This window comes from Lissotriton helveticus, chromosome 10 (genome assembly GCF_964261635.1).
Source record: "Lissotriton helveticus chromosome 10, aLisHel1.1, whole genome shotgun sequence".
In the NCBI taxonomy this organism is placed as follows: Eukaryota; Metazoa; Chordata; class Amphibia; order Caudata; family Salamandridae; genus Lissotriton; species Lissotriton helveticus.
The window spans coordinates 6,604,681-6,631,240 of record NC_136071.1 but is presented as its reverse complement, the minus strand read 5'-3'; the positions used below and the strand labels follow the sequence as shown (position 1 = coordinate 6,631,240).

General features: G+C 47.1%; 1 protein-coding gene across 1 annotated transcript in view; it reads right to left on the bottom strand.

Moving 5' to 3' along the window:
- PRICKLE3 (prickle planar cell polarity protein 3) overlaps positions 1 to 26,560 on the bottom strand; it is a 192,866-nt gene that overhangs the window by 17,472 nt on the left and 148,834 nt on the right. Inside the window, exon 8 of the mRNA XM_078664522.1 lies at positions 15,493 to 16,101. Within this exon, the coding sequence (XP_078520648.1) occupies positions 15,493 to 16,101 (609 nt within the window). The remainder of the gene's footprint in view (positions 1 to 15,492; positions 16,102 to 26,560) is intronic.

Genomic DNA, 26,560 nt, shown 5'->3' with positions numbered 1-26,560 from the left:
TGAGTGTTTGATTGGTTCAGATGCTCCGTCCATCACCACCCCCTTTTGTACCGCTGACGTAAGGATGGCGGCAGGTTATTCCAGAGCGGAGAGGCCACCACCTGAAAGGAACGCCCGCCCGCCCAGGCGAGAGCGGGAGAACCTAGGAACCAGCCAGAGCTGCCGGCTAGAAGACCTCAGACTTCTGGATGGAACATAGCGCTGGCATCCGTTTCTCAGATAAAAGGCCCCGATATTATGAAAGGCCGTATAAGCCAGCACAAGGCTCTGAAATGTGTCATCTTTTGTACCGAAAGCCAGTGCAAGGACTTCAGGTGAGGGGTCAGGTGTGTCCAGGGGCCCACCGTGAGTATGGCTCTTGCCGCGGCGTTTTGCACCACCTGTAAACGGCCCAGAAGATAGTCAGGAAGGCCGACATACAGAACATTCACAAAATCAAGAAGGGACAAAAGCAATACTCGGACCACTGTTTTCCTATGGGAAACCGGGAGTAGTGGGAGGAAGTTTCTCAACATTTTCAGTAGGCCGAAGCATGTGCCCGCCGCCGCCTGGACCCGAGACTTCATGGACATGTCCGCGTCCATTTTCACCCCGAGGTTCTTAACAGTTGTGGCTAAGTTTACAGGGGGGGGGACATATTCTGTGGCCACCACTTGCGCCATTCCTTCCCCGGATTGTGACCAAAAAAAGATAATTTCTGATTTTCTGGAGTTACACAGCAGTTGATTCTGTTTAAACCACTCAAATACTGCGGACAGGCAGGTGTTTATCTCATTCCCATTCAGGGCCTCATCCTTACCGCATGTGAACATTAATTCTGTATCATCGGCGTAAGATATAACTTTAGCGCTGTGTTGTTCTGCCAGAGGCACCGGGGGGGGGGCCATGAACACATTAAACAGGGTGGAGATTAAGATAGAACCTTGAGCAACACCTATGTTAAGCGGCAAGATAGGGGCCAAAAAAGGGGGAGACCAAACTGTTTGCTGACTGTTTTCCAGGTAAGATGTAAGCCACCGAAGGGCCGTGCCCCCTATACCACATCCTTGGAGACTGTTCAAAAGGAGAGCATGGGGCACTGTATCGAAAGCCGCGGAGAGGGGCACTGTATCGAAAGCCGCGGAGAGGGGCACTGTATCGAAAGCCGCGGAGAGGGGCACTGTATCGAAAGCCGCGGAGAGGTCCAACAGTATCAAAACAGCCTTGCCTCCTCGATCAAGTGCGGTGTTAATAGATTCCGAGATTTCCAGTAGGGCTGTTTCAGTACAGAAATTAGCTCGGAACCCCGATTGGCTGGGATGTAAAACACGATTGGTCTGAACTAAATCCGCGATGACCCGATTTACATATTTCTCCAGAACCTTGGAGAAGAAAGGCAGCAACGAGATTGGCCTGTAATTGCTGGCTACAGAAGGGTTGGCTGAGGATTTTTTTTTTTTAGAGGCGGGAGGATTTTCCCATGCTTCCAGCTGTCCGGCCTCACACCTGACAGAGAGAGGTCCAGAACCCTATGGACAGCCGGGTTTATCACCTCTGCAACAGAGGCCAGTATTTTCGCGGGGCAGGGGTCCGAGGGGGAGCCTGATTTTAGTGTTTTCATTATCTTCAGCGAGTCGGCCAGCGTGATTGGAGGAAAATGCAAAAGGTTTCCACCAGCATTGGGCAAAGCAAGGGGGAGCCTACCAGTAGTGGCTACTTTAGCAGGGGACGGTTCCCCAAGCGAAGCTTGAATGGTGGTAATCTGTGTATCAAAATAGTGTGCAATAAGCATCGTCCATTCCTTAGTGGGGTAAAAAGATGGTTTATGACGCAGGGGGAGGAAAAATCTTTAACAATTTTGAACGGTTCCTTACTTCTGTTCCCTGCTTTCTCAATTTTTAAGGACAAAAGGTTCCTTTTTTCCACGCGGACTTTAGCGTAGTGGGCTTTTAATGTTAATGTTAATGTTAAAAATGCTTATATAGCGCATGGCTACCCCAGCAACGGGGCGTCCCAGCGCTTGCAGACAGTTTGAAAATAAAGCAACCTAACCCCAGGAGATGACATATAGCGCTACTTAGAAACCCTAGATAGAAAGAAACAGCCAGGTTTTAATTTGCTTTCTAAATGACAAATAGTTATTTGTAGCACGTACCTCCGGGGGGATCGAATTCCACAATTTCTGTGCCAAATACCTGAAGGAACGGCCACCCGCTCTGCTCCTTCGGATTTTAATGGTACAGGCAAGGTGAAGGTCCGCTGAACGGAGAGCACGTGTGGGAACATAAGAGGCGCACAAACCTCGCAAGATTAGGGGACCAGAGCAATAAAGAATTTTATGAAGTAGACAAAGGGCCTTAAATTGGATACGTTGTGACACCGGTAGCCAGTGTAAGCGCCGCAGAATATGGGACGTATGACAATGTTTGGGCAGGGCAAACAAAATGCGGGCAGCTGCATTTTGAGCCCATTGGAGTCTGTAGATGGCTGTCCGGTTAGAGCCCAGCATTAATATGTTACAGTAATCTATATGCGATAGAACAAGGGCTTGGACAATTGTCTGGCGTACAAGTGGTTCAAAAAAGCCCAAAATAGGTTTAAGCGACCGTAAGCGGCCATAGCACACGCCAGCCACTCTTTTTGCATGTGACTCTAGGGAGAGTGAGTCGTCCACAGTCACACCCAGGTTTTTTACTTCCTTCTTAGGGATGGGGGGAGGGCCTAAGGTGGAGGGGCACCAGTGATCATCCCACTTGTGCGTTTCCTTGCCAATTAGAAGTACCTCAGTTTTTGATGAATTTAACTGCCGGCAGTTCATGGTCATCCAACTAAAGATGGCCAGAATGTCATCTTGAAATTTGGCTTGGTCCATTTTGATGTCATTGGAGAAGGAAAAAATGAGCTGCGTATTGTCCGCATATGAAATTAATTTGATCTTACGTTCTCTGGCCAACACTGCCAGAGGGCGGACGTATACGTTGAACAACGTGGGGCTGAGAACCGACCCCTGCGGAACACCGCAACTCAGTGGAAACCTGCTGGATGAGAACGTTGGAGCATGGACCTGGAATGAACATTCTGATAGAAAAGACGCGAACCAATCCAGGGCTCCATCTCGGACTCCGATCTCCCATAGTCTTCTAAGTAGAATCCCGTGGGAGACCGTGTCGAACGCCGCGCTCAAATCCAGCAGGACCAGAGCTGACGTGCCACCCAGATCTTGTGTCACCCTCAGTTGTTCAGTGACGGCCAGCAGGGCGGATTCCGTACTATGGTTAGGCCGGAATCCATTTTGTGAATCATCTAGAATCCCATTGCTCTCCAAGTAATTGGTCAAGATGTCATTCACGTGCGCTTCTGCTACCGTGGCCAAATAGGGAAGCAAGGAGATGGGTCTAAAGCTTTCAGGCCTGGAGGGATCCAAGGTGGGCTTTTTTAGTAAAGGAACAACCTTAGCGTGTTTCCACGATTTAGGGATGGTGGAAGACTGAAAGGATCTATTAATCAGCTCCCGACCCTCCGCCAAAATGGAATCTTGAAATAGATTAAACATTTCAGGTTTAACAGGGTCCTCCGGGGACCCGGACTTAACTTTTGCAGCCAGAAGTTCCTTATTAGTCTGTGAGATAAGAGGGAGGGTAGGAAGGAAATGAGGGGTTCCGGTAAATCTGAGGCTTGGTTTGAGGTCAAAACAGACTTATCAGATTTAAAAGAATTATAGATCCCTTGGACTTTACTGACGAAGAAGCCAGCAATCTCTTCACATTGCCGGTCAGATGTTATTGTACAGTTAAGTCCCTCCGGTGACTTAGCCATATCCTTCACTAGAGAGAAGATGGTTTTGGATCGGTTTGTGCTAGAACTGATCAGTTCAGTATAATAATTAGCCTTGACTTTCTTTATGAGTTTGTGATAAGCTTTGGTAGCCGATCTGAAGTTGGCTTTCGCCAAAGGGTCATAGGAGCGCCTCCAGGTACGCCCTAGTAGCTTGCATTGCTTTTTCTGATCAGCCAATGCCACAGAGTGCCAGGGGTGGGATTGCTCGCGCTTGGGCCTGGACAGTTTCTTGGGGATGAGGTAGTCAAGTGACGAATTAACCCACTCTCTGTATACTGTGTCAGCTTCCTCCAGATCCTCTGGCCAATCTGGGCGGGAATTTTTTAGTCTAGTCTCGAACGAAGCACCATCTAGTTTGTGCAATGGGCGCCTCCAAAGAGGTGGAAGGGGCTGTTTCCTGGAACTGACTGGGATCTTAATAAGAATTTGAACTAGGAAATGATCCGACCAACTTAGGGGACTGGGAATAGAGGCCGAGATACCAGGAATGTTTGAATATACCGGGTCAAGCAGATGGCCAGCCAAATGAGATGGCCCTTTGACTATCTGAATGAGTTGACAGGCCTCAAGATCGCCCAGAAGCTCTCGTACAGCAGGGGATTCGCAGCACTCAAGATGGAGATTCAGATCCCCGAGTATGCTGAAATTCGCAGACTGTAGCGCTAGCGTAGAAATAGTAGAGACCAGAGATTCCTGGAAGGCGCTTGCGGGGCCCGGGGGGCGATAGATCAGGAGCCCTGTAAAGATATCTGAGACCTTTATCTTAAAAAGGGCGCATTCACAGTTAACTATGTTAATGGGAGAAAAAGAGCAGGAATAGATAGATTTAAAAATCACTGCTAGTCCGCCCCCTCTTTTCTTGGCTCTGTTCTGGGTATGTATCAAATAGCCAGGAGGTAGAGTCAAAGTCAAAATGGCCGAGGAATCATTCGTTAGCCATGTTTCTGTTAAGAATAGTAGATCGGGGGATTGATCTACTTAATGCCACTTGATACGCCAATTTATCCGAGGAGTTTAAATTCTTCCTCTTAATTCTCTCAAGATGTTTGCAGGTACTTCTGCTTTTCCTAAGGATCTGAGTGAACCATGGGGCTGCGGCTCTGCAGCCATTTGCTGTTCGGGTCTTAGGGGGGCGAGCTCATTCGCACGAGACTCGCGCCAACTTTCTAATGTACATACATCGTTCATTAGGTGGCCACTAAAAGAGATAGGGTGAGTTTTAAGTGCTCTCGCTAGTGCTTCCGGAGTCATCTGATTGAAAGGTCTGAAGCTCATGGCGCGTGGCGTACATGGAGTTTGAGGCTGAGGGGATTTCTTGCATAGTCTAAAAGTAAGTATGCAGTGGTCTGACCGGATAATAGGGCAAGGCGGATCCATTTCAATCTTATCCGTTGAAAAAAATCTGATCGAGGGTGTGTCCCCTTTCAAGTGTAGGGGAGAGAGCATAAGGGGTCAACTTTAGCAAACTGAGAGATTCATACAGTTTCAAAGGCTTTTCCGGGACGCTGACGGGCGCAGACGGGTTTACCTTAGGGGCGTCTACGGCACGCTCGCGCAGCGTCCAGTTTAAAAGGCCCCAGAGTTAACAACTAGACCGCGCCTTGACCAAAATGGCGGGTAGTTCAATTTCCCGGAGGTCGCTGAAGGCTAGATGGAGTGACAGAGGTAAGGGATGCCCCCAGGAAGTGACATCACTGTATTAGATGTCCAATCCAGGTCCATCGGGACATAGAATCTTTTTACACCCAGTGGTTCCTACTAGAGGTTCTGGCATCAGAGGGAGTGTGGAAAGCCCCCGCCCCTGATCTCACAATTACGCGCGCCTTCCTGCTGGCTTCAGGTCACACAACCACTCGAAACGTCACTTGATCATTTAACACTTCTAACGAGACACTTCTCAAAATGTAGCTTCATCAGGCTCATAGTTTTTAAATGCACAATTTAAATCATACCTTAAAATGGGCATCTCCACATTAAGAGGAGAAAAAGATGGCAAAAGAAGGAAATTAAAACATTAAATGTAGCAAAAACACGAAAGCAAAAAAAGACGTGGCAAAGCCAATGGTCACGCAACGGGGCACGTGCAGCCGTGTTATAGCCTACACTACAGCAACAAAGTGCAGACAAAACACCAGTGAAAACACACTGCAGAAGGAAAGGGCTCCTTTTCTTTCTTTTCTGTGGTATCGACTACGAGACACTCTCAGCGCGCACTCCCTTGAGGTACTGGTCTGTCTCCAACCCATTTCAGATGTAAAATAGTCCCTCATGCACGCCAATTGAAGCGGAAGGACACACCTGAACGGCCAACAACAGCACTGGAAAGCCAAAATGCTCCTGTGGGTTGATGGCAAAAAAGGGCAACGGCTGAAGAAAGCCAACCCAAGGTCCATTAAAGTGCATATAAAGCACAACCGTTTAACCATGAACGACAGAAGAGCTTTAAAAAGCACCCTGCAAAGAAGGACGAATGGACAAAAAGGGCAAAAGAAAAGGAAAAAGACAATAAATGCAAGGGCAGACGTAGAAACAAAAATGAGGATAACTAAATATTAGAAGCAAAGAGGTATTAGAAGTAACAAAAACAGACTGGAAAATAATAAGTAAAATTTTCACTTATGACCTCCCGGTCATAACAGACCTTTGTGTTCTGTAAAGAAGGCGCGATCCGACCTACATTCTGGCAGTGGCTCGGTGGAACTAAAACCTGGTGTTTCCTGGAGCAGACGAAGTGTGCGATAGTAACAACAGACGCACCCTGTCTAACCACAAACGCTGAGGTGTTAAAAACAAAAGTGCTGTTTTGCATAGCAACAATCTGTACTTGAAGTATATGTGCACTTGTGCAACCAGTATTATACGGAATAAAGTACTCCTGTAAAGCTGACGTACGATTTGCATCAGTAACCACCGGGTTATGACATCACACAGGGCAGACGCCTCATCGTCTCTGGTCTCACAAAATTCTGGGTAGCCTTATACAATGCCATCCAACAGTCACAGGTAGTTTATTCTGTATATTTAATGATAAAGGTATATCCAGTAATCAATAACTTAACTGCTTGCCTTCTGAATAGGTGTAAAATCTAAAAGGGAATCTGTCTGCTTTCACCTCTTCAGAAACATGAGGAAACTGCTGGAGGCGGAGTCCACTGTGCCCTCCGCACTCCTCCGCCTCAAAGCGGGTAACCGGGTCCACTCAAAGAGAGCGTCGACAGCAGACATCTCTCGTGGAAGAACTTGCCTCCATGATGAGACAAGTTTCATATTTAATAACCAGTGAAGGGGAGTTCAGGCTGGGTCACAATCCAAGAGACTCCCTCCAGAAGTCTCCTGGAGACACTCAAGGGAGGAAGATCTTGCAGTCTCACATCGAAGTGTAGAAATGAGATGATTGATCCGGCTGATCAAGGAGAAGGGATTTAAGAAAGAGGATGCCTTTATTCCAAACACACATTTATCGTAGAGAAAATTCCTTCTCTAAGCAAAATATTCCCCACACACATCAAAAGAGTTAGTTCCGCGTGTGATTCTGAGGGAAAATTGGCCACTAAGAGGGATTTTTAGTCCAAAACAATCTGAACTTTAGTAATAAATTTAAGAGATAAGTAAAAATGGAATAAGCAGGAAACGTCTTTTAATGAAGGTGACGTTGAAAAAGAATAAAGAAGTGGCCCACTGTCTTCTGACCAAATATGATGCGTGGCTGGTCGCAAAGGGCGGAAGGGTTTGGTTGACTTGTGATTGCAAGAAAAACGAAGATTACCGAAGAATAAAGACATCGTTTAAGAAGTCTCCTGCACCCCTGAGAAGGTTCTGAGAAGATCCTTCACCTCGAATTGGGAAGAGAATCGAGTGTCAAAGAACTTATCGAATCGTTTTCATCTCTTAAAGACTGGCCCCAAGCCAAGCCCTGGAGAGGGTCAGAGGGTGGGGTTTCTTGGAATGTACATGGTAACAAATGAATTTTTCTTTTACAAGAAACTTTGAAGTTCAATAAGACACACATTCCTGGATTGGACGGTCATCGGAAGCCCACTAACCCCGGTAGGTAGAGCGCCCGGAAGGAGGTTTAGCCACTTTGATAAAGAAGATTTTGAAATGTCAAAAAGTACCAAAATTAAAGCAGACAATCACAATTTTTGATAAGTTTGGTAACTATTCTAGATTTTCCCACCAAACTCAAACATACTAGAATGTATTCTATAGCAGAATGTAAAACCGGATACATGTTTTGCCACCATTATAAGATGTGTGAAGGGGCTAAGAGTGAAGATCCCGGAGCCACAATGCAACCATCTTATATCTGCCTATCTTATATCTATTCTCTTAGAGAAAACTATAACCCCCCTCGCTTAACTATCTTACTATCCCGACCCAACCTATTCTATAAAAGAGAACTGTGGTCGGGCTAGTTTGAGACCGTTTTTAGGTTCAAGCCTAAAAACGTCCTGGGGACAATCGTAAAGCCTCCCTGGGATTGCATCCCACCCTTTGCTTACCATTGGCTTGGTGGCTTGTAACTCACATTACTTGCTTTCTATTTGCTGCCTTTATCTGTTTTACACTGTCTAGCGGGTCTTCGTCCCTCCCGTGGAGCACCGGCTGTCTACCACCTCTCGGACCTGCTCCTTGTATTCTTCCATGCGTGCACGCTATCTGTAAAGAGGCCTTTAAATGTGGTTCTTTGTCACATTTGCTGTGCGTTCAAAGACAGAGGTCAAATGTCTGACGCTGTCTTCCGAGGGAGCTTGGTGTTTACTTTTCTTTCTCTAACTTCAAAGTGAGAGGATTTATCGGACAATCTAAGGGTGTGAAAGGAACAGCATTTTCTAGCATACAACTAAATGTAAATGTCTGCAAAGGAACTGTGCAAATATTTCAGAATTTTGAAAGCACAAACGAAGCACATTGTTTTGAAATTTTGAAGTGTGGTGGAAAGAAATATTTTAATACGATCAAAACAAATGAATACACTAAGTAATGCCTTTTCCATACATTAACATCTGTGCACTGTATCGTTTTTAGAAGTAAAACTGTATGTCTGTGCAAATGTAAAGGTCCTTGAAGTTGAAAGTGTTGTCTGTAATAGCAGTGCGCGATCACATGATGCATACTCTACACCACAACACTACTCCACTCTATTCCACTGTACTTCACGCCACTCTACTTTACTTTTCGACACTTTATACCACTCTACGACACTCCACGCCTGCTCCTTTACGCCACAAACCTTTAGCCATGCTGACCAGTAGCCATTCTGGGGTACCCCATTGCTAAAACACATTGGCCAATTCAATAGCTCTGGCATAGGCGAGACCTATTGGTTTTGGCAATGCCTGTTTAGAAACTGGGTTTATTATGCTAACTTGCCAATTTCGAGGCAATCAATCAGCAAGCAAAGCTTTTACTAAAAGTAAATTTACTCCCCACCAGATTATATATTTATTTATTTATTTAGTTTCTTATATAGCGCAGGAATTCGACCCCTGAAGGGGTATCTCCGCGCTTACGTTCTTACCATAAGCTGAACTAAACAAGGATACACAGGCAGAAATACTGGAAAAACTACCAGGTCAGAAAAAAATGAGTCTTTAGGCATTTCCTAAATGCAGTCAAACTGGAATTTAGCCTAAGGCTGAGGGGCAGGGAGTTCCAAAGAACAGGGCCTTTATAAGATAGAGCTCGGCCTCCCCGTCTCTCCTTTTTGATCCTCGGTACTTGGAGCAGAGCTTGACTCTTAGAGCGCAAAGAGCGACCTGGTTCATAGAGTCTGAATATTTCGGATAGATATCTGGGGCCAACTCCAAACAGGCATTTATGAATAATGCAACAGATCTTAAATGTCACCCTCTGGCGAATGGGTAGCCAGTGTAACTTGTTTAACAAAGGGCGAGATGGAGATCTGGCTGGGACATTCAGAATCAGCCTGGCAGCTGTGTTCTGTGCTACTTGTAGCCCCCCCAGCTGTTCTTCATTGGCCGAAATGAGCAAGCCATTACAGTAATCAAGCCTGCTGATTACCAATGTCTGTACTAATGTTTTTCTGTGGCTATCTGCTAAGTAGGGAAATATCCTCCTCAATAGTCCAATGACCCTCAGACAAGATCCTGTTACCTGGGTAGCATGATCTTTAAGTATCAAGGATCGATCGAGCTTGACCCCAAGATTTTTCACTGTCTCCTTTGGACAAGGGGCAGGGCCTAAATCAGGAGGCCACCACTCAGGTGACCAGAGGAGCGGGGCATCTCCCAAGAGCATGACCTCCGTCTTGCCCACATTGCACTGCAGGCAATTGGAGGTCATCCATCCGGCTATCGCTCTCATTCCTGCAGCAACGGAGCTTTTGACTGCTGGTGTCAAGGTCTGGAAGGGGAACAGAAGCTGGGTGTCGTCAGCGTAGGATATTGGTGTGAACCCATATTCCCTCACAATACCAGCCAAGGGGCCCACATACACATTAAACACTGTGGGGCTTAAGCATGAGCCCTGTGGAACCCCCTTGGTGAGCTCCCTTAAGATGGAAAAGTGGGAGCCTAATCGAACACTTTGTGAGCGGCCAGTGACGAAACTCTCTAGCCATGATAAGGCCACTCTGTCGATATATGAATAGGTTTCTGGATATCTACTAATTTTGGACAGGGCTCCTAGTTTTCCGTTTTTTACAGATAAATACAGACCGAAAACAATATGCTTCCTGTCTCCATTTAGGTCTAAAAATGGAAAAATACTGAAAATTTGACTTCTTTTGAGTGCCTTTCCATACTGTCTTTCATTAATCCCAGGCCGACAGCTGAGCAGAAAGATGGCGCGACAAGGTAACAAACAGGATGAGGTTTCATTAAATAACGACATATTTGTAGTAGAATGCCAATATTTACCTGTGGGTGTACAGTTCTGTTATATTTGGCTGCTTAATTTGCAAAAATACGTCAAAGTCTGAGCACACATTTATTAGTTAAATAAATGTGGAAATACCATATTAAAACACAAAATAAATATGGATAAATACTGACAAAAAGTAAATATGGCTAAATATAGATGGAAATGTTAAAAAACATAAATACCATAAAACAGGGAGCCTTAATTATGGATCAACCTCTTAAGGTTTATAAGGGGACGTCAGCGATCCTCTGTCGATTAAGTTCATAGTAAAACCGCATCGATACCTCGTATCGAACAGCTAAGGAGAGGGATTGCTGTTAATGACGATAAGATTAACTAGTCACTATACTTGAAACAGCTTGAAATAAAGTATATTTGGTAGAGGTGATCGGGAGATATTGGTTAAATTTAAATAAAAAATCTCAAGTATTGCTGAAGTGTAAATTTTAGCTACCAATTAGTCCAAGAGATAGGGTATGAAACAGAACTTAAGAATAAAGTGTAGAAAGTTGGCCAAGTTCTTAGAAGTTGCTGAGACCCAATCCTCACACAGCTGAGGAGTGGAATGAAACACAATGGAAAGAGTTCAAAAAGCTACTGAAAAATATTAAAAAAAGAGTAGCTTGGGTACAGGCACGGGTAGATATGACTGGGGTAAAATAAAACTAATGGAATAAATGAATATGCGGCTCCGCCCCCTCTGGGCAGGATGGAGTTAACGGCGCCACCTAGCTGCGAGCAGAAGCATTGCAGGTGAAAGCTTTGCAGATCCAGTCTAGTTCCTGGGAGGATTCTAAGGTGAGCAATCTGCAGATAGAGTATCCATCAGAGGGGCACAGGTGACTTCAAAAGAACAGGTCGGGCTGGGGCCGAGACACTCCACCGTCCACCACATTTGTGCATTAACCTCTCCCATGCTCATGACGAGCTTAGCTCGTCATGAGCCACGGTGGCCGTGTGCTCATGACGGCCGCAACGCTCGCACGCGGGGCTATCTCCCCCGCTGTGCTGAACATTCTGAGGAAACGTGTGTAGCACAGCTCCACCGTTCTGCTGGACGAGCTGAGGTCGTCACGAGCACCGGGGCGCTGTGCGCACCCCCCCTCCCCAGCACAGCGAGGGAATCAGCCCCGCAGGCAATGGGTTAAAGTAGATCACGAATGAAGCCGCTGATTCAGGCACGTGCTATATTTTTTTCAAGTCTGCCTGCGAGGAGGGGACAGCAGACTCCTACGGTCCAATCAAATGACGTCTTATATCTGCTGGCGGCGTTTTACACTAAAGTGCGGACCCAGGTGGAAACGGGTGGTGAGGATTACAAGGATCGCAGACCCTAACGGAGTAAAACAGGGCTGCGTACTCGCTGCGCTGCTGTTCTCTTTCTTATTCGCTATCAGCCGGGCACTCTCCAGCTACCTACCTCCACCCCACCACAAATTAATGAGGTCTCAGTGAACTGATTGTTTGCTGATGACTTGCCAATATTTAATCAAACTGCTGTTGAACCTCAAAGAAAATTTTTGGCTTCGATTCTAATTGTTCGATCAAGAGACTATTTATATTAAGAAAACGCAAGTCACGCGTCTCGGCAACAATAAATCCTTATTTAAGTGGCCACAAATAATGTAAAACTTAAGGCTGTTACTCCCACAAAATGCAGATTAGAGAATAGTTATTCGCTTCATAGAAGTGAGGTGATGCGCATGAACTTTTTAACATCCCGGTAAAAGAGAGGGTGTTACTTTAGTGTTTAAAGGATTTGTTTAAGAGCAGTAACACTTGTCCACCCAAAATGAGGAGGGCAATGAAACTGTTTCTAAAGGGCCATGACCTGCGGGCTACTTATTAGGACATGGATCTGGGAATTGTACAACTCTTCACAAGAGAATATTTAAGCAAAGCCCTGGGAATAAATTCTTCCTCCCATAACAACTGTACATAGAACACACTTACTCACTGTAAAAAAATCTCAAGTCTAGACGTGCAATGGACGCAAATCACACATTGCATCTGCACCGGTTACTATAGAGAAGGCGCGTTTATAATAATTGTGTGAACCTCAGTGGAGGGTGCGAGTGGTTCCATCGACACAACTGTGCACCACAGAGTCTACCGTAGCCTCGGTGTCACACGGGGTGTAGCATTAGGGGGCTGGCGTGGAGTCCGTAAGCTTTGCTTTCAGTGACACTTAGACCCTGAGACACCTGCCTCAGCGTTGGGTCCCTGTAAATGTATGTGTCTTGTAAAGCGCTCTGCTGCCCTGAGGCGTCGTGGCGCTGTAGACCGCTGGTGATCCCGTCCTGGTTTTCCCTGTGAGATGGTCCCTACTGGGTATCTCCAAGGTGAAACCAGGCATCCCGGGCGTCTGTGGGGGGCCGTTGTAGAGATGAGGCAAGCTAATGCCCAGAGTTGCCGAGTGTGATCCCTGGTTAGAGTAGGCACCGAGGCGAGAATTATCGAGTCCGCTGACCCTGGTCCTCGACCCTGCCGCGTCGGGAATTGAACCCTGGTCCCGGGCCATCCTCTGCTTCCGGGTCTGCCGCCTCTAACCAGTGAGCCACACCACTCCGTCCCTCGGTCTAATCATCCTTGAACAATAAAAGCAAACCCTAGGTGAAGGACAGGGAGGTGGCTTCAACCGCTTGAGCCCTCAGGCTTCGGGCAGACCTGTGTCTCCATGGTTCACGTGCAGTATGACTGACGGCCAGGTGACACCGGGCAGGTGCATGAGGGTCATGACGTGGAGGCAGGTGAAGGCCAGCCCATCATGCCTAGGTTGATGTAGACTATCCTGTCCTTGACTGCCACGAGGGGTGCAGGCGGCCAGCTTGACAGCCCATCGGCGAGAGCCCAGAACCGGAGGACACCGGCCCCCACCCGGCCAGAGCCACAAAGCACAAGTAGAAGAAAGCCCGGAGGCAGCAGGAGCAAGAAGCGAGGACCACCCAGGAAACCCCAGCGAGATCAACAGGACCCACCGAGACCGCGGCTTTCAGGGGAGTGTATAATCTACAGGTAAGTGCACACCGTCAAAGGACGAAGCGGGAGCCGCACAGACCGATCCACCACGGGAACACCGTCACTGTGAGATCATCCATGTCTAGGGTGGCAAGGAGCCGTTCCATGTCGGTGTAGTTGCAGGATTTAAAAAACTTTATACCAAAAGATGATTGTAGGGGTTGGGTGCCTGACCAGCAGTGCAGAAGGGGGTTGGCCCTGGCAGAGTTTGTTCTGCTCTTAATTTCCTGGGGTTGGGTGCCAGACCAGCAGTGCATAAGGGGGTTGGCCCTGGCAGGGTTTGTTCTGCTCTTAATTCCCTGGGGTTGGGTGCCAGACCAGCAGTGCATAAGGGGGTTGGCCCTGGCAGAGTGTGTTCTGCTCTTAATTTCCTGGGGTTGGGTGCCAGACCAGCAGTGCATAAGGGGGTTGGCCCTGGCACGGTTTGTTCTGCTCTTAATTCCCTGGGGTTGGGTGCCAGACCAGCAGTGCATAAGGGGGTTGGCCCTGGCAGAGTTTGTTCTGCTCTTAATTCCCTGGGGTTGGGTGCCAGACCAGCAGTGCATAAGGGGGTTGGCCCTGGCAGAGTTTGTTCTGCTCTTAATTCCCTGGGGTTGGGTGCCTGACCAGCAGGGCGGAAGGGAGTTTCCCTGGCAGAGTTTGTTCTGCTTCTAATTCCCTGGGGTTGGGTGCCTGGCCAGCAGGGCGGAAGGGGGTTGGCCCAGGCAGAGTTTGTTCTGCTCTTAATTCCCTGGGGTTGGGTGCATGACCAGCAGTGCATAAGGGGGTTGGCCCAGGCAGAGTTTGTTCTGCTCTTAATTCCCTGGGGTTGGGTGCCTGACCAGCAGGGCGGAAGGGGGTTGGCCCTGGCAGAGTTTGTTCTGCTCTTAATTCCCTGGGGTTGGGTGCCTGACCAGCAGGGCGGAAGGGAGTTTCCCTGGCAGAGTTTGTTCTGCTTCTAATTCCCTGGGGTTGGGTGCCTGGCCAGCAGGGCGGAAGGGGGTTGGCCCAGGCAGAGTTTGTTCTGCTCTTAATTCCCTGGGGTTGGGTGCATGACCAGCAGTGCATAAGGGGGTTGGCCCAGGCAGAGTTTGTTCTGCTCTTAATTCCCTGGGGTTGGGTGCCTGACCAGCAGGGCGGAAGGGGGTTGGCCCTAGCAGAGTTTGTTCAACTTCTAATTCCCTTTGGTTGTCCAAAGCTAAAAACACTTGTAACAAACGTAAGGATGTCATTTCTTAAAGTCAAATCTCCGTATGTAGACTTTTCCTTCATATATTTGCTTCCTTCTAATTATGTGCATATAGCCAGTGGGTCTGTAAATAAATAAACCACTAATTTTAAATTCATCGAATGTTTGCCTTGCATCTTTTAAGTGCTGGTTTGAAGTCTGAGGAGAGGTAAGTTTTGAATTCTGTGCAGGTTGAGTACCTGGGGTCTCATGTGAAGAGCGCGCTCCGCTCAGACTTTCAGCGCCATCGGAGGCTTCACTTGGGCTCGTGCCCCTGCGATCTAAGAAAGCGCCTTTTGATAAACATCCGAAGTCTTCCAAGCCCTCAGAGGCACGCAGGCATGGACTGCAGAACAGGACAAATGCAGTGCACCCCAAAAGTGACACGAGAACCCATGAACACTCAGAGCGGGTTAGAAAAACTCACACTCCCACGTCACAAGCATTTCACAATACTCATATTCCAAGATCGCTCCTTGTACAGCGCACCCCACACTTTCAGGGCACACCCCAGGGCCAGAGCTTCACAGTCACCCTCACACCCAGGGGTCACGCTATGGACTCACCTGCTATGGGCGGCTCCTGGCTGGTGGACGTCCCCCGGGAGGTGGTGGCCCTCGGTAGGGGCAGTGCTGGCCGGCTCTCCGGCCACTGGACCCTGCCCGGGTGACACCGCAGTTCTGTGCTCCGGGAGCTCTGCGAGCCGGTGTCCGAGAGCTCGCTGGAGTCCTCGTAGGGCACAGGCGGGCTCCGCCCCGGGTGGGGTCCACAGTCTGGCATCTCTCCAAGGTCCTGGGTCCCCTGCCCTGCGATGTCCGGGCTGGTCCTGTCTGGAGCTTCGTGCAGAGTCCTCAATGCAGGGGCCATGGTGGAGCCCATGGCTGTTCCTAAGGGACCTCGGTCTTCTGAGGTCTTCGACAGAGGCTGGGTGTGGACCCTCTGCTGCCGGCTACTCCTCCGGACATCCCTTGAGCGGGCACTCTGGAAGGCAGAGTCACAGGAGTCTGAGCCATTGGGGTCCTCGCCAAGGCTGCAGGCCCGAGAACAGAAGATCTGACCCTGCTTGGGCAAGAAGGGCTTCCCCAGGAGAGGCTTCCGGCAGCGGGAGCAGCTGAAGCAGCGGTCCGTGGCGTGCCAGTGCTGGCCCTCGTAGGTCATCTGCCCGTGGTCAATGCCTGCGGAGGGAAGGTAGAGAGCTGGTGAGGTGAGGAAACGTGGAGGGAATGAAGAGGGTGTTGAGGAACCGTGGAGGGAAGGTAGAGAGCTGGTGAGGTGAGGAACCGTGGAGGGAAGGAAGAGGGTGGTGAGGAGAGGAAAAGAGGTGGGAAGGAAGAGGGTGGTGAGGAGAGGAAAAGAGGCGGGAAGGAAGAGGGTGGTGAGGAGAGGAAAAGAGGCGGGAAGGAAGAGGGTGGTGAGGAGAGGAAACGTGGCGGAAAGGAAGAGGGTGGTGAGGAGAGGAAACATGGAGGGAAGGAAGAGGGTGGTGAAGAGAGGAAACGTGGAGGAAAGGAAGAGGGTGGTGAGAAACCGTGGAGGGAAGGAAGAGGGTGGTGAGGAACCGTGGAGGGAAGGAAGAGGGTGGTGTGAGGAGAGGCAACATGGAGGGAAGGAAGAGGGTGGTGAGGAAAGTAAATGTGGCGGGAAGGTAGAGGGTGGTGAGGAAAGTAAATGTGGCGGGAAGGTAGAGGGTGGTGAGGAGAGGAAAAGTGGCGGGAAGGAAGAGGGTGTTGAGGAGAGGAAAGGAGGCGGGAAGGAAGAGGGTGGTGAGGAGAGGAAACGTGGAGGGAAGGAAGAGGGTGTTGAGGAGAGGAAAGGAGGCGGGAAGGAAGAGGGTGGTGAGGAGAGGAAACGTGGAGGGAAGGAAGAGGGTGGTGAGGAGAGGAAAAGAGGCGGGAAGGAAGAGGGTGGTGAGGAGAGGAAACGTGGAGGAAAGGAAGAGGGTGGTGAGGAGAGGAAAAGAGGCGGGAAGGAAGAGGGTGGTGAGGAGAGGAAACATGGAGGGAAGGAAGAGGGTGGTGAAGAGAGGAAACGTGGAGGAAAGGAAGAGGGTGGTGAGAAACCGTGGAGGGAAGGAAGAGGGTGGTGAGGAACCGTGGAGGGAAGGAAGAGGGTGGTGAGGAGAGGAAACGTGGAGGAAAGGAAGAGGGTGGTGAGGAGAGGAAAAGAGGCGGGAAGGAAGAGGGTGGTGAGGAGAGGAAACGTGGAGGAAAGGAAGAGGGTGGTGAGGTGAGGAAACGTGGAGGGAATAGAGCGGGTAGTCTGAGGTGAGGAAATGTGGAGTGAAGGAAGAGGATAGGGTGAGGAGAGTAAACATGTAGAGAGAAAAGAAGGCGTCTCGACTGGCAATCTACAGGGTGTTAGAACCAAAGCTGGAATTGGACAACATTTGCACCGGGAACTGATAAGTTGGAGGTCAAGGAGTGGTAGAGGAAAGAGGAGTCATGAAGAGCAGACTTTACCACTCAACTTACACTTTTTTATTTATCTGCTGCAAAGAAATTGCAACAAGGAAAAACGTGGAAGTAAATATGTTCTAGCTTACTGCTATGGTCACAAAGAGACTGCTGCATTTAAAATATCTAACAGGGTTAAGACGCCTGCTGCGGAGATCTTTGTGTGCCCAACCATTTTTAGGTAATTACAGTAACGGAGAGATAACTCTGGTGGTTAAAGCACGTGCTGGAGAGTTCTGTGTATTGACTCGTAAAGTAGAACAGAGGGTTAAAGTGCCTTCTTCGAAGCACATTGGTTAACATGCGGATCACAGATTTGGATTTTATGTAGCTTCGTAAGTGCTTTTGACACAGATCCTTTTGTTACTTCCAGTTCATAAGTTGCAATCCTTCTAATATAGCACACTGATCTATTTACATGCCTCAAGGGGCTGCATGGAAATTGTAAGTCATGTCTTTAGATCCTTATGGCTTGTTTCTCAATCTGTTGTTTTTCTAAATTTGCAAAGAGGGGTTCCTTTAGGAAGTAATAAAGTCTTTCTAGTACAGACAACCACAATCACTGTTACGTTTTAAACCCTCACTTTACGTTTCTCCAGACCCTGCACTCAGCATAGACTATCGACAAGTATTGGTGATACGGGACGCCTGCACCTCATAACCCTCCCTGTCTTTTGTAACATTTCCTGTACATTGATTTACACGTGTGTACGATGTATTATCTCTGGACCCGATTCACAGAACTAACTTAAGACAAAATCCTAAACTTACTACTTTTGGTATTCACAGAAGTTAGAGTTTTGTCTTAAGTTTGTCTTAAGACAGACTTAAGACAGACTTAAGACAGACTTAAGACAGACTTAAGACAGACTTAAGACAGACTTAAGACAGACTTAAGACAGACTTAAGACAGACTTAAGACAGACTTAAGACAGACTTAAGACAGACTTAAGACAGACTTAAGACAGACTTAAGACAGACTTAAGTTAGGATTTTGTCTTAAGTCTGTCTTAAGTCTGTCTTAAGACAAGCCTAAGACAAAATCCTAACTTCTGGGAATACCAAAAGTAGTAAGTTTAGGATTTTGTCTTAAGTTAGTTCTGTGAATCGGGCCCTCTGTGTGACGTAAGTGCGGACACATGCATTGGGGTGAGCAGGGATGTAAAAGATTAAAAAGATAAAATGAGTGTCATTAAAATTGTTATTTGTAGAATTACTCACTCACACAGATGCATCATTGCCAAGGAAGCACAACCCTTCCTTGGGGGTGGCACAGATTTCAAAAACCTGCTTCCAATGGGTTCTCTTAAGTACTAGTGACTGTTAGGCTGAGCACCTTTGTTTCTTTCTATTGCATTGGCGTCCAAGTGTTAAGCTCCTGATGCCTGCCAGCCAAGGTGATACTCAAACAAAAGGAGGGCTAATGGCCCCTTAACTTCAGCTTTTGCGTTGGCCTCACCTGAAAGGGAAAATATGAAAGACCCCTTTCTGCTTCATGGTGGAAGCAGACAAAGAGCGTGCTCTGCTGAAACGTGTCGGTGTCGGAAATGTACACCCGGACACTTCAGCATGTTTCCATGGGTGGCCAGGTACCTGATCCGAATCGGAAAACTGCCAGAACCAGGAACTGGCCTGAATCCCCCTACTTTCATGCACTGGTTAGAACACTGATTTACTGGACCTGCAGGCTCTTTAAAAAAACAAAAAACATGTCTAGACATCCAGCCTCTGACCAGACTGCCTTGGCCAATATCCAGCAGCGGTTCCTGCTATGGAAATGTAGGAGAAGTGATTCATGCCAGCATTTGCTTTTACTGTCAGACGGACGAGGACATCAAATCAAGGAGCTGTGGGGTCAGAATACTGACCAAACATTGTCCAAACAGATGCTTCTGAGTTGGGGGTAGGGGCTGTGTTATCACAACTGAATGATGAGGGTCAGGATCAGCCAGTAGCATTTATTAGCAGAAGGCTGACCCCTAGAGAGAAACGTTGGTCAGCTATAGAGAGGGAGGCCTTTGCTGTGGTTTGCGCTCTGAAGAAGTTGAGGCCATACTTGTTTGGCACTCACTACACTGTTCAGACTGACCATAAGCCCCTTTTATGGCTAAAACAGATGAAGGGTGAAAACACCAAACTGCTCAGGTGGTCCATTTCCCTACAGGGGCTGGACTTTACAGTGGAAATAGACCTGGGAGCAACCATTCCAATGCAGATGGGCTCTCCAGATATTTCCACTTAGAACATGAAGACTCAACTGGTCAAGGTTAGTTTAATGTCCCTGCGTTTGGGGGGAGGGGTTGTGTAGGAGAGTAGGATCTAATTCTTATAGTTACCCCCACTTTTTGCTGGTGTATCAATGTTTTCGACTTAGACTGACCGGGATCCTGCTATTCAGGACCCCAGTCTAGCTGTTTTCTCCTCTAAATTGATTGCATGTACTTAAGGTACACTCCAGATTGGATACTGGGGTACCCCTATCAGTCCCTATGATAGAGCAAGCTTCGCATCGCGACTTGCTCGAGTCAAGAACCTCGCCCGTGTGTAATCAATAAATAAATTGTACGTCTTACTAATCTTTTATTTTTATATTCAAACGAGGTAGAGGAAGCTTGCGTATGTGTTTTCTAATACAACTAATCCATGTCTCTAAAACATGGCCGCCGCTTGAAAAGTTCTTCTGCGCATGCGTCAGTCACACTCACGTGACCTGACGTAGTTATAAGTTTGGGTGGGAAAGGGTGCGCATGCGTAATACACAGCTTTCGAGAATAACGTGGTAATGCTCTTGTGAGCGTGTATATGTTGCTAACATTTCAGTTGCATAGTATATTTTTATAATGATAAGTTTAAAGTACAAACCCAATGATGTGTTTACATACATTTATTTCTATGTATTAATTTGTTTTCGCTTACTTTTCATGTATCCTCGACTCGGAGGGGTGCTGGGCTGGGGAGTCCATCTTGGAGGGTATTTCTGCGCAAACTCGCCAGAAGCTGCTATGGCATTGAATTCAGGCCAAAGAAGGTTGATGCCAGAGCCACCCTGGGAAAGAGCACCTTCACCCAGCAGAAGCATCATGATTATGTTCTATTGTAACGAAATGTATTCTTTCCATTGTATTCTGTGCGGCTTTCTCATGGGAACCCCAATCTTGCTAGGCGGTACCCAGAGATGTAAATTAGGCCTCCAAATAGTCTATTCTGATTGGTGTGTTACCCAAAGCCTACCTTAGGACCAATCCAAATTGAGGGATTCTGACACTTTGCAACATTGGGGGGTGGTACACCGTCCCAGAACAGTATAACTACCCTGGGTTTACCTAGGGAAACTGTCCGACTTGTCTGGTTTAGCTGACCTGTCACTGACCCAACGCACTCAATAGGTGACTGAAGATACAGAGTACTGCGGAGCACTCTGTCCGAAATTGACCATAGACTAAGGTTTTACTAAACCTTAAAGTGCTGGCGGAGCACTTTGCTGGGAGTTTGCTGACCCAATTGGGGTCTTGATCAATAGCTGCAGAGAGGGTGGAGCGCAGGCGTTGCTTCCGAACTGCGGGTGCTGGTCCTGTCCTGAGGGTCCTGTCCGAGAGGTCCTGTCCTGATTCCTAATCTGAGGGTTTCCTGTCCTGTCCTGGGTGTCCATTCTGCACCTGCTGTCCCTTGAGGGGTATCCTTCCTTGAGGGTTTCCTGTCTTAACTGACCCGTGGCCAGGGTTTGGTTTTCACACCAGTCTAGGTAAATATTACTCAGAATCTCCTGAAACTGCACCTTCCTATATTTTCTGTCTTTTGCTTTAATAAAGACATACTTTGCATATGTTAATTTTCCATGCTCTTTCTGCAACCATTTAATCATAAAGTCATTTGCATTTGTTCCATAACATGTTCCTATGTTATCCTATCTGTTAGAAATTATATTTTGCATTGCAGTTTGTCATTTCCGGATATGGTCTAGAACCTCCTTACTTAAACTGTCTAAAGAACTTTTGCCTTAAAGCATAGCTTGTCTCTCTTCATAGATTCTCCTATAGCTACATGAATGTCCCGAACTCCTGTCTTATTCCCTTGAAATAATTCTAGAATACTAGTCCTAATCAAAGCCTATCCCATCTTTAGTGATTCATCTTAAACGTTCTAATTCCTGATCCTTCATTTAAGTGTGTCCTGATTCCATTAATCTATAAATGGTTGCTCTGACTTATTTGCTATTCAGCTATGTACTTTCTGTTATTCTGATTATCGATTGCTTAATTACTGTGAATTTGATGATTTCTGAATTTTACTAAATTAGATAAAGATTTTAAAACTTCCAGTTGTCCGTGGTCATTTTACAAAAGGTATTGAGTATTATATTGTGGGGTTTGTATTTTGCTGCCTTTCCTTTTACAGCTAGCTCCCTGATCCATGGTGGTCATAGGTACCCGTGTCGGTGGATGGTAAGTCGGGTACGCTGAGGAATAACGAAGGGAACTCACAAATATCTGATAGCAGAGCGTGAGGTCATCAGATCAATGTATATGGTGATTTAAATATATGGGCCCGAAGCCAGAAGTGGCGAAATTATTGGTCGGGTGACCCGCGCGCTCTATCAGTATTTTCTGGTAAGCAGAGGATGGTTAGGGAATAGTTAAAGGTTAGGTAGGACTAGTTAAGCTAAGTCAAGTCGGTAGCTGCTAGTATATTGATGCTGCTATAAGAGCGGCCATTTCGAGGGACCTGATCACTCTCTTGAGAATGAGCTGCTTTTGAAATTTATGAATTGTTTTAAAATTGTTATTCTTGTTCTTATATTGTTATATGTATTAATCCATGCATGTGTAAAACGTATCGTTAAGTGTTGTCAGAACTCCCCGGGGAATTGAATAGGCAAGTGGTGAATAGAATCCATTGCCTTGAGGTCGCAGGCTCAAGGAAAGTTAGGTGCAGGTTAAGTAGAAAACCAGAAGCACTAACTAGGGCTTTTTCTGAATACATGTGTGAATAAATGTTAGTAACGAGGTTCATTGGCAAAATTCCAATAGTGGCGTAACCTAGCGAGGGTCACATCGGAAGAGTAGCAGGTTCATCGGAGCTTGAGTGAAAGCAAAGGGGTCCGCTGGGAAACCTTAGACTCGGATATATCCCGGAAAGAGTGGATGGGTCTAGGGAAGTAACAGGTTCACTGATGCTAGAGTGAAGGGTAGGCGGAAGAGATCTACTCGCAGTGTGTGAAAAGTAAATGGAAGTAGTTTACTTGCAGTAAAACAACTCTTTCCTGTCTAGACACTTGAGCACTGTGGCGAATGTGTATTCGTTGTAAATTAACCAAGCACTAAGCACTTTAGAAAGAAAGAAAGTTTCCGTTACCTTGTGAAGGGAGGGAGTCAGTCGCGAAGCGTCTCTGACGTCACTCCGTGCCGCGCTGGGATTGGTAGATACAGCGGGCGGGTAGCGGGGCTGGAATTGTGAAGGAGGGGTGAGCGCCGAAGCGTGAGAACTGTCTCGCGAAAAGGCCGCGCACCCATTGGCCGAAAATATTTTAACGCGTGCACCAATTGGTCGCACGGAATTCCAAGGCGCATTCTGATTGGAGGTAATTTGTAAACAAAGTTAAGCGTAGAAATCGTATGTGGCACTCGTATTCTCCAGAGACTAGACCCGATCCAAGAAACCAAGGGTTTGAAAGGGATCAGTGGAAGGCTAATAGATACGATATTATGTACGGAAATAAGCGAAAAATGTCCCTTGTAAATAAGGTAAAGAATTACTTCAAAAAGGACAAGCCGATTAAAACTAGAGAGGGCATTGTTATTCCACCACCAAATACTCCCGCCTCTTTCATGATGTTTGACAGAGGGTACAATACATGTGTGTGGTTGGAAAATTGGGCAAAATACACACAAGATGACGGAATAATGGCCTTTCCGTTGGAAGGTACCTTTAATGGTAGGATCTTGTTCAATTTAAGAACCCGAATGAATGAATTACATCCCAGACCGAGACTAACGCAGTATGAGGCATTAGAGGAATGGGAGATTGAGGCTTTCCAAAGAGAGAAGCCCCGAATGGACAAAGGGCTGACAAAGTATTACCCAAAACTGAAACAAGAAACCAGAGACAAAAAGATGAAACAATGGAGACAGAGTATGATTGTTGAGGGACTGTTTCCCATGATGCCAGCAGAAGATCCTCCCGGGGGGGGGGGGGGGGGGGGGGAAAGGACGGAGAAGTCCAAGCACTGGGGGCCCCTGGGAGAATCAGATGACGAATTGTTAGATGACATATGCATGAGAAGTCCGCCTCCTTATAATGAAGGACACCGACCTTTGAGTGCAGGAGATATTCCCCGGAGACCCCTACAAAGGGAGGAGGTCAGGTCCGCAAGTGTGGGAGGGGATTATCTAGTTCCTCCTTATACTGAGAATCTGGGACCCGTAGAAACCAGAAGTATTTACCCCAGGAGACCCGTGGGTGGGGAAACAAGATATTCACGTGAAGGAGAGTTTTTCCCTCGTCCCCCTTATGGAGGAGAGGTGAGGTCCGTGGGTTCAGGAATCCCGTTATTACAGCCCCAGAGTGAGGAAGATCCGAGAACTCTAGGCACAGGAAGTCTGTTTCAGAAACCTAATTATGGTGGAGGGCCGAGTGAGACACATCCCACTGCCCCGAGTTATGCTCCCATTCTAACCCCACAGGTGTTATATGGAAACACTTTGGACAGGTTATTAGAGAAAGAGCGAGAAGCGCTAGGAAATCAGAGAGCTGAGATAATACGGAAAATGTCACAGCTAAATGCAAGTCCTGAAGCCTTAACGATCCCAGTAACGATCGGACCGGTGGTTCCGTTGTACGGGGACCGTCAAGGAAGTCCAAACCCTCCCGTAATTACTCCTGTCATTGCACCGCCCAGACCAGAGCCCTTAATTGTAGATGACCAGACTAGTGAGTGCGAGTCGGAGGTCTCGCTACTAGATCTGCCCGTTAGAAATACAGGGAAAAGGATACAGAAAAGACAGAATACCTTTAATGCGAGGGAAATCCAGATGGAATCGACCTCAGGTACTAAGAGTGTCACAATGGTGACTCCTGAAGAAATCGAAAGATGGAGTCGAGAATTTGAAAAACAAGCGTCTCCAACAAAGCCTTTAGATCTCTACAAGCTGAGAATAGAAATAAAGGAATTAATGGCAGGAAACGTAGGATTAGACAGATTAAATACCTACTCTGAAGACGAAATGCTGTTTATCTGCAAGAGTCTCACTCGAAATACTCAAGTGCTTCATGAAAAACTGATAGACACGGCTGCTAGCATGGGAATAGATATTTCAAAATCAAAACCGCTGCAGAAACCATATAGGGCAGATTTCTCAGACAAAGATTTGGAAAACTTATGTTTCAGGGAAGAAAGCACAGGTCAAGGAACTATTGACTGTATTGCAAAAATGGGGAGATGTGGAAAGGTGGAAAGCCAGATGGGCCAAGAAGAAGGACGAGGCCAGGTCTAGGCAGGCAACTCCCGAATTTTTGCTAAAAGAAGCTGAAAAACCAGAACAGTTATGCCCTATGCGCGAAGTACCAGGTGGGAAGTATGTGCACGTTCCATGGTCCAGACAGGATATTGTGTCCTTTACTAACGATTTCCCCAAATTGCGCGAAAAGCCAGTAGACTGGTACAGGCAGGTGGAAAGGTTCGTAAAGGTGCAAAAATGCCTGTGGAAAGACCTGGATGGGTTTTTCGACATTGTGGTCCCGGTAGATCTGTGGACCGAGTGTAAAATAGCCATAGCTTGGCCTAGTGAAGAATACCCAAGAGATGGCAACACAGGGGAACCATCGAAAGAAGTGATGAAAAAATATGAACAAGTAATTCAGCATTTGAAACTAAAAGTGCCAGCAAAGGAAACTGATTGGACCAAGATAGATAGAACAACACAGGAAAGAGACGAGACAGTGCACTCCTTTTATGAAAGGCTGTTGCAGGTGTTCAAAACATACAGCGGTATAGACAACATCGAGATGAAGGATATGACACATTTTATTTACAGGTTTGTAAATGGTTTAAGACCCGAAATTTGTCAGTGGATAAAAGATAACAAAATCTGTTGGCATACTAAAAAGATGGATGAGGTCCTACGGTACGCAAAGTACTGTGAGGACGAGATGGCAGAAAAGAAAAAGGCTCTCAAGGAGAAGGTTATGTGGGCTCAAGTGAAGCTCGCAGAACAGCAGGAAAAACAATTGAATAAAATGGCCAAAACTACTCAGAATCCAGGTCCTGGGGGTGGGGGTGGAGGAAAGCCCCGGCCCAAAATGAGCAGGGAGGAGGCTAAGAAGAAATTTCCCTGCCACCAGTGCGGAGAAATTGGACACTGGCGAGACGAGTGTCCCTATTTGCCGGATGATAACTCCAAAACACCTGATTTAACTCCACAGACGCAGAATGAAAGACCAAGAAAGACCCAACCACAGGTAAAAACGATTCAGTTGCCCCGAGCACCAAAGCAAGTATTTAAGGGAAAATCCACGCAGGGTGATGACGTAGAAGTCTGGGAAAGCAATGAGAACAGAAATACAGCAACTTCGCAGTATTTACTAAATGATACCTTCCTTTGTGATGACCAGTACTGACGGGGCCTGAGAGGGGAGGACGAGGAGTGCGTACTTGGCGCCTCCTTGCCGGTAGACCAGTCCGGACCATACATTGAAGGAAAGGTTGACGGAAATGATGTCACTTTTCTGTTGGACACTGGCGCTACCCGTTCTACTGTGAGAACAGTGGACGTTCCAAACCTACCCCTCTCAGGAGAAGCCATCCAAGTAGTGGGTGTATCTAATCAATTGATTAGTACTCCTGTTACCGAGCCCATGGAGATCTCAATTGGAAATTTTAAAGAAATGCATAGATTTGTCGTTTGTGACACCAGTCCAGTGAACTTACTGGGACGTGATTTGCTGTGCAAAATGAACTGTACCATCTTTTGCACACCAAAGGGTGTTGAAATTCAGACCCCAGATGAAGATGGCATTTATAAATTAATGTTAATCAGACCGGACTCAGAAATTAAACGAATGACTATGCAGGATTTGCCCAAAGAACTCCAAGAAACAGTGAAGCCAGAGGTATGGGACTTTACTGGAAAAGATGTAGGATTAATGAAAAACGTAGACCCCATACAGATAGCCATCAAGGACAATG